General features: G+C 46.4%; 1 protein-coding gene across 1 annotated transcript in view; it reads right to left on the bottom strand.

Annotated features, from left to right (window-relative positions):
- Window positions 1–12,488, bottom strand: part of PTGFRN (prostaglandin F2 receptor inhibitor) — a 78,118-nt gene that overhangs the window by 19,484 nt on the left and 46,146 nt on the right. The window contains exon 4 of the mRNA XM_055312145.1: window positions 11,641–12,021. Within this exon, the coding sequence (XP_055168120.1) occupies window positions 11,641–12,021 (381 nt within the window). The remainder of the gene's footprint in view (window positions 1–11,640; window positions 12,022–12,488) is intronic.

Genomic DNA, 12,488 nt, shown 5'->3' with positions numbered 1-12,488 from the left:
ATTGGAACCTCTTCCTCGCCTTCGTCCCTCTGTCCCCAACCCTCCTCAGGTCATTCCCAATGCTTATTCCCAATGACCTGAGGATCTCCAGCCCCCACACCGTGTCACACTACTGTGGTCACCTGCTGGCAGTGGCCTTCTCCTGTTGACCGCCCTGCCAACTTCCACTCATTCTTCAACGTAACCTCCTCTGTGGTCCCCTCCTGGGTCCCCAGAATGTGGTACCCTTTCTCCATACTTCCAGAAGCCGTGGAGGGACACCTGTTCAGTAGCAGCCCCTCCTGTTATCATGCCCTGTTGAAGATCTCCTCCCCAAGCTCCAAATACCCAGCCTTGTATGCAGGAGGCACTCGGTTACTGTATGCCACCTGGCTTGTAGAAAAGGCCACATTTTTCTACTGTGGTGACTGGTCTGCGTGGAGGAAACCAATTCCCCCTAAACAGAACTTTCCATCTGCCACCACTATCTTTATTCCCATTACCTCAATCAAACAGTTTAGTTTTATTTAATGTTGCTCTTATTTACGACTCATTCAGATTATAAACTGCTGAGGTTGAGGGACCTGTTCTTTTGTGATTTATGCTTCTAATAAAACGGGTAGCATTGTGACTTCTCCAAGAATGATTCAGTGGCCAGGAAATGGAAAGAACTCAAAATCCTCATTCCTTCAAATGTCAGCTTCACAAGCATTTAACTGCAAGTGAGTGTGGACCCCATGGCATACAGGGTTAAACCGACGGGACCCAGCCGGCAAACAGGAACACGCTGTGTTGCAAGGTGGACACTGTACAGAGACACCACAGCTGCCAGAATGTCACCCTGTCTCTTGCTCCACATAGGCGAGTGTGCTAGGGTTGTAGAGCTGGGGGGTGTCCTGCCTCCTGGGCAGAGGGCTAGCACTCCACACTGCCTCTGCCGTAACCCCGACTGTGGAGTAAATACCACCAAAATGCTCTTACACCGTCTGGTGAGTAAGACAAGGTGTTCCCAAATGACCTTGCATCCCAGGCTTCAGACCCTTTCCGCCTGGTGGACTTTGCCAGAGCAGCCCAGGTGCAGACAGGACAACCAGGTTCCTCTCACATGGCAAGGACAGCCACGGACTGGCTGTGCACCTGGCATGATCGCATCCCTCTGTTGGGCTGCCCTGGAAGGCTGCACCATTGAGAGTGCTCAGGACACGGCAGCAGTGGCCACTGCCCCTCACAGAGCCCACCTCCCTGGGGGGCATAACACGAAGACCCTTCACCTATTCCCCTGTTCCCCCAAACAACAAACCAAGGCAGTGAAGAGCAATGGTGAAGAGCCAGGGATCTGGAGGCAGACTGTTGGGATCCTGGCTCTGCCACCTACTCGTTGTACACTTGCGTACATTTCTTAACCTGTCTGGTGCCTCCCTTGTAAAAACAGAAACAGCAATAGTAACTAGCTCACAATGTGGCTGTGAGGATTAAGAGTTAACATATACAGGGGCACCTGGCTGGCTCAGTCAGCAGAGTATGTGCCTCTTAATCTCAGGTTAAGTTCAAGCCCCAGGTTGGGTGTAGAAATTATTTAAAAATAAAATATATTTTATATATTTATATATATATAAATATGTATTTAAAATATATATGAAATGCTTAAACTGGTGCCTAACGTGTGCGTATGTATATGTACACATACGTATTAATACACATATACACACACACACATATGTAGGTATTTGTGAACTACTCTTCACCATTTAGAGATTTAAAGAGGTCAGTAACATGCCCATACAGCTCAAAAGTGGCAGATATGAATCCAGTGCCATATCTCTGCTACCTTTGAAGTACATCCTCACCTCTCAGATGAACCAAGCTCTCTGACTTCATTTTTTTTTAAGATTTGTATTTATTTGAGTGAAAGAGAGCAAGGAGCGAGTGTATGCATGCACAAGCAGTGGGGGAGGGGCAGAGGGAGAAGCAGGCTCTTTGCTGAGCCGGAAGCCTTGACTGCAAGACCCTGGGATCATGACCTGAGCCCAAGGCAGAGGCTTAACCAATTGGGCCAGCCAGGCGCCCCCAAGCTCCCTGTCCTCTAAACTCTGTATTTTCTCACTACCACTGACTGGCTAATGACCCGTAGCAACATGGAATGCCACAACTGGCAACAACACTGCCACGGTACCACCACCAGGAATCTGACCCAGGAAGACAACTCCCCACGGGTCATCACCTCAGCCTGGATGACTAGCACAATCCAAATGGCCAAAGGCAACCTGTTGGATTTCTCTTCTGTCTCCTTATCAGTTACCAGCTCTTAAAAGTAAATCCTTCAGTCCTTCATGGTTTACCTCCTTCCTCTGAGCATATTCCTTCAAAGTGGTACTTTGAAAATAAAGGCTGTCAAAGTTAGAATGAAAGACGGCAGAGAACTGGTGACATATGTGGTCAGAACCCTGGAATACATGGAAAAGGTGGGCACTAGCTCCCACGCCAACCACCTGAGCAGCTCTCTCCCTCTCCTTCTACACTCTGGCCTGGCCAAACCCAGGGTCAAGGCCCTGGGAACCTTGGATCAGAATCCAGCTGCTCCCCTGGGTTCTTCCTTAAACTAGGACCCTAACATGGGCACAGAGTGGGCTTCTAGGCATCTTGGTTTCATGCTTCCATGGCATCACCATATAGCACATCTGTACCCTAATCACCTCACTTCCCACCTCCCTCTGCCAGTGCACTTGCATGCACACACACACATGCAAGCTTACATGCACAATCCCACATTCAGACACACATACAACACACTCATACATGTACACATGCAAGACACAACACAAGCACACATTCATACACATGCACATACACTCATATCCATGCACGCGCACACATTCATACACACGCACACCTATGAACATATGCACGCATACATACATACTCTTATATCCACACACACACATAAGCACACATTCATACACATACACACATATACATGCATGCAAATATATACATCCATGCACACAGATAAGCACACATTCATACACATGCACACCTATGCACGCATGCATGCACATACACACACTCATATCTATGCATATGCACAAGCACACATTCATACACATGCACATATACGCACACATGCAATACACACTTATATCCATGCACATACATAAGCACACATTCATACACATGCACACACTTATATCCATGTACACATATAAGCACACATTCATATATATGCATACCTATGCACACATGTACACACACACTCATATCCACACACGCAAGCACACACTCATACACACGCATATATACATGCATGCACATACACACTCATACATGCACGTGCATAAGGACACATTCATACACATGCATACCTATACACACATGCATGCACACACTCTTATGTCCACGCACACACAAGCACACATTCATACACATACACACATACGTATGCATGCACACATACATATATGCATACACATATATCCATGCACACATACACACATATAGAAGCACATATCCATCCATACACATACATATATACACACGTGCATGCAGCTGACTCCCACTCTAAACAGACATGGCTATTCTTCCTCCTAACTTCTCAATTATTATTCCTGCTGCCACACCTCCTAACTTCTCAATTATTATTATTCACTCTCCTGAGTCACCTCCACCAGAATTGTGTGCCATCTTTGACTGTCCACTCTGAGGGTCCCTAACTCTCACACGGCTCCCATTCTGGGACTTGCACACAGTACATGCTCTATAAATATTTGTGAACAAAAGTGGAAACCTCATGTACACCACCCTCATCTGGGCTCCCTTTGCCTCTGGCCAAGACAACAAGGATAACCTCCAAACCACCTCCAAGCAGAAGATATGGCTTTACCATGTCAGAATGTCAGGAGTACAGGTGGGTTCTGTGTTTTAGTGTACAAAAATTTCCCTTTATTGCTGTTTTACAATTATAAATATCATTGGCAGAGACTGTGCCTATTCTTTGAAATCCATCGTGCACACACGTCTTCTATCTAGCCTTTCCTACTAATGGAGACTGCCTACTTTGAACTCACCTGTCACACCTCGACTTTGTGTTCAACAAGCCTTCACAGAGACCCTACCTCCCACCAGGCTTATGGCTCTCCAAGGATTTTATCTCAATGCTGCCTTGATCTTTGATTATTATTGTATGTATGCCTTATGGACCTTCTCTAGGACTCTGCCCAGGGTCAGGGACTACCTACGTAATTCATCTGCATGTACTATGCCTGCAGTGCCTTGTACATAAAAGATATTAATACACTTGCTCAACTGGAATAAATTTAATACTTTGCATAAAAGTGCTCATTTCTGGGGATCCTTGGGCAGCTCAGTGGTTTGGCGCCTGCCTTCGGCCCCAGGCATGGTCCTGGAGTCCCGGGATTGAGTCCTGCATTGGGCTCCTGCATGGAGCCTGCTTCTCCCTCTGCCTGTGTCTCTGCCTCTGTGTGTGTGTGTCTCTCTCTCATGAATAAATAAATAAAATCTTTAATAAAAAAAAATGCTCATTTCTGGCCTAAGCATTTCACTACTGATTAGCACTATATCCTGCTTGATCTCATCAAGAAATCAGCTAAGAATGCAATGGTGGTTATGTTGCAAAAATGCTTATCAGTTAAGGATGCATGCTAAAGCACTTAATGTCAAAATGACATGTGTCTAGGATAGGCTTTAAATTCTTCCAGAAAAAAAAGTGTGTGTGTATTTGCATGCATGCACGTGCACAACTGCAGGAGACAGGAGAGATGAAATAAGATTAGCCAAATACTGGTAATTATGGAAGCTGGTACCTCTTTCTAATTCTGTGTTAAGTTTTTTAAAATTTGTATTTTGAAAAGTTAAAAAAAAAATTAACAACAGCCCACCCGCATTGTAAGCCCTTTCACCAAATACTGAGGCCAGTCTAAGCATGACAGCAATACTTCTATTCTTAGAAGTAAGGACCTGCCCCCTAATCTAGCTCCAGGATGCTATCTGCTCCTATGCACACCATCTCCTAAAGCTAGGGCCACCAACACTGCAACTCCTTCCCCACCCCCTGCCCAAAGCAAGACTTGTTGTTTTTGTTTTTTTTAAATACAGGTCATTAAACTCCCGTGTTATCACTTTCAAAAATGGTGAAAAGCTGTCAGAATCCTTGGCTAATTTATTAAAGGAAATTCTCTGAACCTACTGTGTACATGGACCAGCACTGAAGGTTTTCACATAGATTGCCTCCTTTTTCTTTTCTTTTTTTCTTTTTTTCAGGTGTTATTTATTTATTCATGAGAGACACACAGAGAGAGAGGCAGAGATATGGGCAGAGGAAGACACAGGATTCAGGACGCGATCCCAGGACCCCAAAATGATCTGAGCCAAAGGCAGACATTCAACCACTGAGCCACCCAGGTGTCCTGACTGCCTCTCTCACAATAATTCCGTAAAGATGGTATTATCATCATCCCTGTTTTACAATGACAGTCACAGCAGCTGGCACGGATTGAGGGCTTCCTATATGCCAGGGGCTGCGCTGTACTCTTTCCTTGCATTTTCGATTAAGCCTAACAACCTTATGACAGGTACAATTTTCATGTATGTTTTCCAAATGGAATAAAGGAAAAACAAAGCCAAACAAAACCCAAAGCCCAGACAAGTTGGGTTGGGAGCCTAAGGTCTTGCGCGACATGTGTGAGCAGAATTATGGCCGGGCTCCCACCAGGACCAAACTGCACAGCCTCCTCACACACCTGGTTATTAATGCTTTCTTGAAGCCCACTACATCCCAAAAGGCAAGAGTGGTAATCATAGCTGAGGCACTAATCCTGAACTGTGTACAACAGGGCCCTGTTCTAATACCCGCACTGAAGCTTCGTTAGCTTGGGAGAGCTAATCAGAGGAGCAAGCTGCGTGCATGAGTTACAGGGAACAGGAGAAGGCGGGCCCTTGTCTTTGCTGATGCAGAGTTCTAGTTTCTTGAACTGGGCAGGTACTCCACCGAGGTAGAGCAAGTTGACGGTCAGAGTTGCTACTCTTGTCATTTGCATAACAATTAAATGTCCCCTAATTTTTTTTTTAAGATTTTATTTATTTATTCATGAGAGACACACAGAGACAGAGGCAGAGACAAGGCAGAGGGAGAAGCAGGCTCCATGCGGGGGGCCCAATGTGGAACTCGATCCTGGGACTCCAGGATCATGCCCTGGGTCAAGGGCAGGCGCTCAATCACTGAGCACCCAAGCATCCCTGTTCCCTAACGTTTAAACAGACAAGGCTACAAAAAGTCTGTTGTGTTGGGGAGACACTTGACCCTTCCTTAGTAGAACCTTTATTATGAGGTGGTTTCCAGCATTAGCCTATTTTGGAAAAAATAGTAGTATCGTTTGGATAACCCTTATGCAGTTTTTCTATCTTCATCCTTACTTGCTGCTCCCAGAGGCAGAAGAGTGAATTACCAGATTTGGGAGCAGGGACAGGAAGGGGCCTGGGTGTGGTCATCTCAACCCCTTCTCCTTGGGAGCAGCAGCTTCCAGGACACACATCCCTAGCCCCTCCATGCCCTGAGACAGACTTGTATGCCTTAGTTAGGTAAGAACTTGGTGCAGGGGCACCTGGGTGGCTCAGTAGTTGAGCGTCTGCCTTCGGCTTAGGGCATGATCCCAGGGTCCTATAAGCACTTTAAGTGCTATAAGCACTTCGTGCACATTCCACGAAACCAAGAAAAGCAAAGCAACACACCCAACACAACACGGCTAGAAGATGGTGGAGCAGGACTCCGGGATTGGCCCACTTGCTATTCTGTCTTCAGAGGTAACCGTGGACAGAGAGCTGATAATAGCGGCCCCTAATGTTCTGCAGATCTGAATCTTATCTCCCATGGATGGCACAGAACTCTGAAGTCTCTACCAAGTACTTAGCAGATTAGCAGCTCCTTTTAAAGAAAAATAATTACCTTCCTTGCTGGCACACTGCTGGAAGAGGGGACAGTCCTCTAGTGGGGAAGAATGCAAATCAGGTTTTTAAGACTAAAAAGCCCAACTCAGCTCTGCCTCCTCCTGCTCTTGTAGCTGAAACCCACGAAACCTTCTCCAATTAACACCGCAGAAGTCGGGTACTTTGGGCAGAGAGCTCAACCATAAACTGATTAGTATCCAATCCGTGCCAAAGGCTCATTTGAGACCTCTGATTGCAGAGAGAGATGGCCTACTATGCAGATTAACTAGCCATTCCTCCACAGATTCTCCAGTTCTAGCCATAAACTAAATTGGATCGACACAAAGCAACGTTTGTCCTCTACGGTAACTCAGCTTCTTACAGAAACTCCTTCACACACTTAAGATTTACGCTCTCAGCTTTTATAGAGAGTGGAGACGAGAAACATCCATTTAAACAATCACTCAGCCTTTCATAAAAGAACAGTTGAAAGCACTGTCCATTATGTTATCCAATGCCCTTACATAAAAAGGCGCATGATAAATTCAGTGTCAACAAAAAGTTTGGCTCTCCGTTTCCCTTCATCAGAGGTGAACTGTGCAATCACAGTTCTCTTTGCCCCAACTCTTCAAAACTTCAGAGGCAAATTCAGTGCTTGAGTGCAGCTAACTAATGCATCCCAACCACCTTGCGATATCTATCCTGATTTGTTTTTACCCTTTTTCATCTTGATTCTATATCTTACTTTATTTTTTTAAAGATTTTATTTATTTAGCTGACAGAGAGAGCAAGAGAGCACAAGCAAGGGGCACAGCAGAGGAAGAAGGAGAAGCAGGCTCCCCAATGAGGAGAGAGCCTGACGCAGGGCTTGATCCCAGGACCCTGAGATCATGACCTGAGCTGAAGGCAGACACTTAATGGACTGAGCCACCCAGATTCCCCATACCCCTTACTTTAAATTGGGCTTAATTTTGCAGGTCAACTTTGTGTGTGTGTTTTTTTTTTTTCCCTCCTTCAAAAGTAGGACATAAATCCTAGTAAAAGAGGCTTTTTCTTGCCCTCTACAAAATCACCACAGGCCACCCAGCTGCTGCAAGTACTCCTGGACTCGCTGGACCCATGCACAGCACTGCCCTGATCTCCATGGAACATATGAGAAGACCCAAATCAGCTTCAACTCCCTCATCTGCTCTGTGCACTAACCCCAAGCAAATAAAGACAAGAATGGCCCAGCTTTTAGGACTCAATGCTAAATGTTCAGGAATAAAGCTGATTCCCAGAGCCAAAATGTTTCCACATAAGATGACAATACTTGGGACAGACTTGTCTTGGAACATAATTCTCTGTAAGTCATTCTAAACATTTCTTTTGAAATAAAAGAAAAAGCCTTCACCATTCGGTAGATTCTATTTTCCAAAGATGTCTACAGTAATGTTTCCCATCTTCCATGCCTTGTTACTCTAAGAGATGGGGTCTCTGGGGCGCCTGGGAGGCTCAGTGGTTGAGCACCTGCCTTTGGCTCAGGTTGTGATCCTGGGGTCAAGGGATCCAGTCCTGCATCAGGCCCCCTGCAGGGAGGCTGCTTCTCCCTCTATGTTTCTGCCTCTCTCTCTCTGTCTCTCATGAATAAATAAATAAAATCTTTTTTTTTTTTTTTAAGAGACATGAGGTCTCTTTCTCTCTGTCCCTTTGAAGCTGAACAGACTCTGTGATGGCCATGACCCATAGAAAGCAGCCAAAGTGACACTGTGCCAAGGCCAGGGCCAGCTTTCAACTGGCTGGGAACATGTACTTCCTGCTCTTGGAAGCCAGTCACCATGTAAGAAGTGTGACTGTCCCGAGAAGAATGTTATGAGAAACCCAAGCCACATGCAAAGGACCTGGGTGAGATAGGGAGGGCCAGGAGAACAGTGTCATGCACACGAGGAAGCCATATGGAAGGGGATCCCCATCTCTAGTCGTCCCAGCTGTCCCTGTGTGCATGAGTGATGAACCCTGATGTGTCCTTCCCTAAATCCTGATCCTCAGAATCATAAGCAAAATAAAGATCAGTGATTTTCAGATGGGAATAGTGGCCAGTATCTCACTCACAAGGTTATATGGAAGTCAGATATTTAATGCACGTAAAGCCCTTGGACTAGTGCCCAATTTCTAGTAACCGTTTGATAAACAGTAATGATTATTTTTATCGAGCAACAAAACTCAAAGTTCTGTGTTAACACCCGCATAAGGAACCAACTTCCTCAAGAACTCTTTTGTGACAACATCCCATAATCACATAACCTAGGATGGCCTACATAAACAGAGTCCTTGGCGGGTCACCTATCTTCCTGTCTTTTTTGGACACTCCTCCATCACCTCCAACAGGCCCCAAGATGCACGCGGTCACGTATCCACATGCGTGCACGTACAGGTTGTGTATCTAGAGACAACAATCCTATGGCATCAGGCCAGGCCCATCCATCTCTGGAGGTCCTAGGGAAAGGTCTGCAGCTGTACTCCTGCCCAACTCGCCTCCTGAATGAGTGTCCAAGCAGCTGTAATGGTGTGAGTCATAGGCAGGGTTAGGAGGAGATTCAAGAGGAAGAAAGAAGAATGCAAGCGGTTTTTCTACCATTTACGCTCCCAGAAGGTTTACCCATGTGCGTGTATCTCTGCATATTCTCTAAATTAATTGTCACTGCTTTCTTTGCAATTCTTGCTTTCCTGTGCACATACTTGAGCACAGCCAAGTGCTCAATTCAGCCAATGTTTACTGAGTGTGCCCTTCATGTGCAAAACAACGTGCAAGGTGCGGGTCCTGCATACCTCCCATGGGTCAGCATAAAGCAGGCTGTGACTTTCAGGACAGTGGTTTTCCTGGCACTCTGCAGGAAAACAAACAACTGGATCCCCAGGATAATAATGGAGCCTTTTCCCACAATTTAATCTTTTCATTTCTTCTCACCCTCTGGAGAACATCACCACCAACAAATCCCTTCCAGTTAAAAGAGCCCATTCCCTCCCGGAGCAACCCTCCTGCTTTCTGACACCCCCACTCCCCACCCCCACCCCACGTCTCCCCCAGGCGCATCTCCCCCAGGCGATGCTGGGATCAGAACGACAGCACTTCAAAGAGGCCCTCACACTGGAGCGCAGACCAGGCTTTCAAAAAAAAAAAAAAAAACCAGCACCAGAGCTGATTCTAAGTTGGAGGGGGAGGGGGTACTGGGAGTCAGCGCAGGGATTTGACAGCAGCACACAATGCACCGAGGATCAGAGCCGTGAGACAAATTCAGCTCCAGAGATGAAAAATCTTCTTTTCGGTGCTGACAACATCTGTTTTATTTTGAAGGTTGCTAAGGAGAGTTCTAGCTGGGCCAACATTGTTCCAGTTCAGTACTTCCTAGCGAGAGTCTCGCACAGGTTCAGACGGCAGGAATAAAAAGCTCGCCAGATAAAGCCTGTGCCTTTTACTGTGCAGATATCAAAGAATCACTTTGCTACCAGGGATGATTAACACCCTGCCTGGTCTCACTCTGAATTGGCCAAGCTTCTGCTCACTCTCTTCTTCCACTTCACCCTGCCCCCTCGGTCCCCACTTGCCAACTCCCCCACTCTGCCAAATAAAGGCCCAAATAAAGGCGTATTAGGGAGAAACAGACAGTGAATGTGCCACTAACCCAGGAGATTTTGATGCAGAGACCAGGAAGAGCACAGCGTGAGATGGGGGTCATGGTGGGAGGATGCTCAGTATCAGACAACAGGGGAAATGATTTCCTGGCCTTTAAAGATCTGGTTTGCCCACTAACGTCAGAGGGATGCCAAATGCCTGCACTGGGGCTCAGAATAGCCACGGGACAGCAGAGAGATCAAGCTCAAAACAGCAGGGTAGGCTGACTGACTGGTAGGCTCATCTCCACCTTTGGACAAGGTAGGAAGGGAAACACCCCATCCTCCAATCAACCCTGTCCTGCTTAAGGCTTAACCGGTAATTAATCACAAGCTAGTGACAAAAATTAAAAACGTTGGGCCTGCAGGGCAAGCATTTATTGAAACGAGGGGCAGGGAAGATGACAGTGGTAAAAAAGAAAGGTATGACAATTTCACATATATGCCAAGCAGTTACAAAGTGAGGACCCGGTGGCCCACAGCTGAGAGCCACTCTGCTCCTCCACTGGGGACTTGTAGCGGGTGCAAGAGCCTGGGGAAACAGGAAGGCCATGCTATTTAACTGGTATCGACAAATAAAATCATTGTGGGATTCCAGGGCATTGGGGGAGGGGGGCAAAAAAAACCCAAGCACATTCCGTTAGCTCAAGGAATTCTTTCTGCTCTGGACTTTAGGAAACCACCACCTCCTGCCAGAGAGCACCTCAGAGTCTAGGAAAAGGAAAGGAAGAATGGCAGTGTTCTGGCTCCAACAAAGATCCATTTCAAAGAGCCATTCAGCAGGGCCGACCCTGCAAATCTTGACAACAAAAGGAAACTATATCCTCTCAAATGAGGGTATTGAGACAACTAAGGCCACATTATCTAAACATTTCCCTTGCCTGCCAGATTCTGTTTCAGCCCGCTTTGCTCTCCTCCCCACCCCCAGCTTGGGATCTGTCCAGGCTCAAGTACACTCACCCTGATGTAAAGAATGCCAAGATAACGCAAAAGGCGCAGTGCTCTGACTCATCCTCATCTCCCAGGGAAGGGAGCAAGCCAGAGAGGCTAAGAGCCATCTTCCCAACCACTCACCTAGCCTGGTCACGTCCACACTGGCAGGGGCAGACCTGGCTTCGGCCACCTTGTGCCAGCTCCTGTTGTGTCCGGGTGCCCAGAGTGCCACGTGGCAGAAATAGTAGCCAGAGTTTTCTTTGATAACATCTCGAACCAGTAAATGGTAGGAGCGTGCATCCACATGACTCAAAGCAATGTGGGGAGAGCTCTGCACCAGGGAATCCCGGTCCAGCCGTGCCAACATGAGGGAGCCAGGCAAAGTGCCATCCGGTGTCCTGCTAAAGTACCATGTCACCTCGGGTCGGACGTCATCTGCTCGGTCTGTTGTGATGTTGCAGGTCAGATCCAGCTCCTTTCCCTCAGCCACAGACATACTCCTGGCCACGGCCGCTCGTAGAACTTGAAAATGAAAAAAAAAAAAAATCTAGATAATCTGGGTTATGTGTGCCCCTCCTCCCCTTTAGATCATCTCCTTTTATGTTCTTATTTATGGCATTAAAGTTAGAAGGTTTTGTACCAAAATTGTAAGCGCTTGAGAAGTATTTACTGAATAAATAAAGGAAATCATAACGTATTTCTTTTCATTCCATGAAAACACTAAGAATGGGAAACACATACACTTACAATATTATACTGTTCTGAGTGCCTTGGAAATGTTAACCTTCAAAACGGCCCTAGGAGGTAACTACTATTTTTTTTTTTTGTAACTACTATTTTTATCTTCATTTTACTGATAAGGAAACTGAAGGGCAGAGAAGTTAAGTAACTTGCCCAAGGTCACACAGGTAAAATACTGCGGAGTTGGGATTTAAAAGTAGGCTGTCTGCCTCCAGGGACCCTGCTCTTAACTGTTAACACTTGTTTGA

The sequence above is a fragment of the Nyctereutes procyonoides genome, unplaced genomic scaffold (assembly GCF_905146905.1).
Source record: "Nyctereutes procyonoides isolate TBG_1078 unplaced genomic scaffold, NYPRO_anot_genome, whole genome shotgun sequence".
Taxonomy (NCBI): Eukaryota; Metazoa; Chordata; class Mammalia; order Carnivora; family Canidae; genus Nyctereutes; species Nyctereutes procyonoides.
This window is presented reverse-complemented; position numbering and strand designations above follow the sequence as displayed.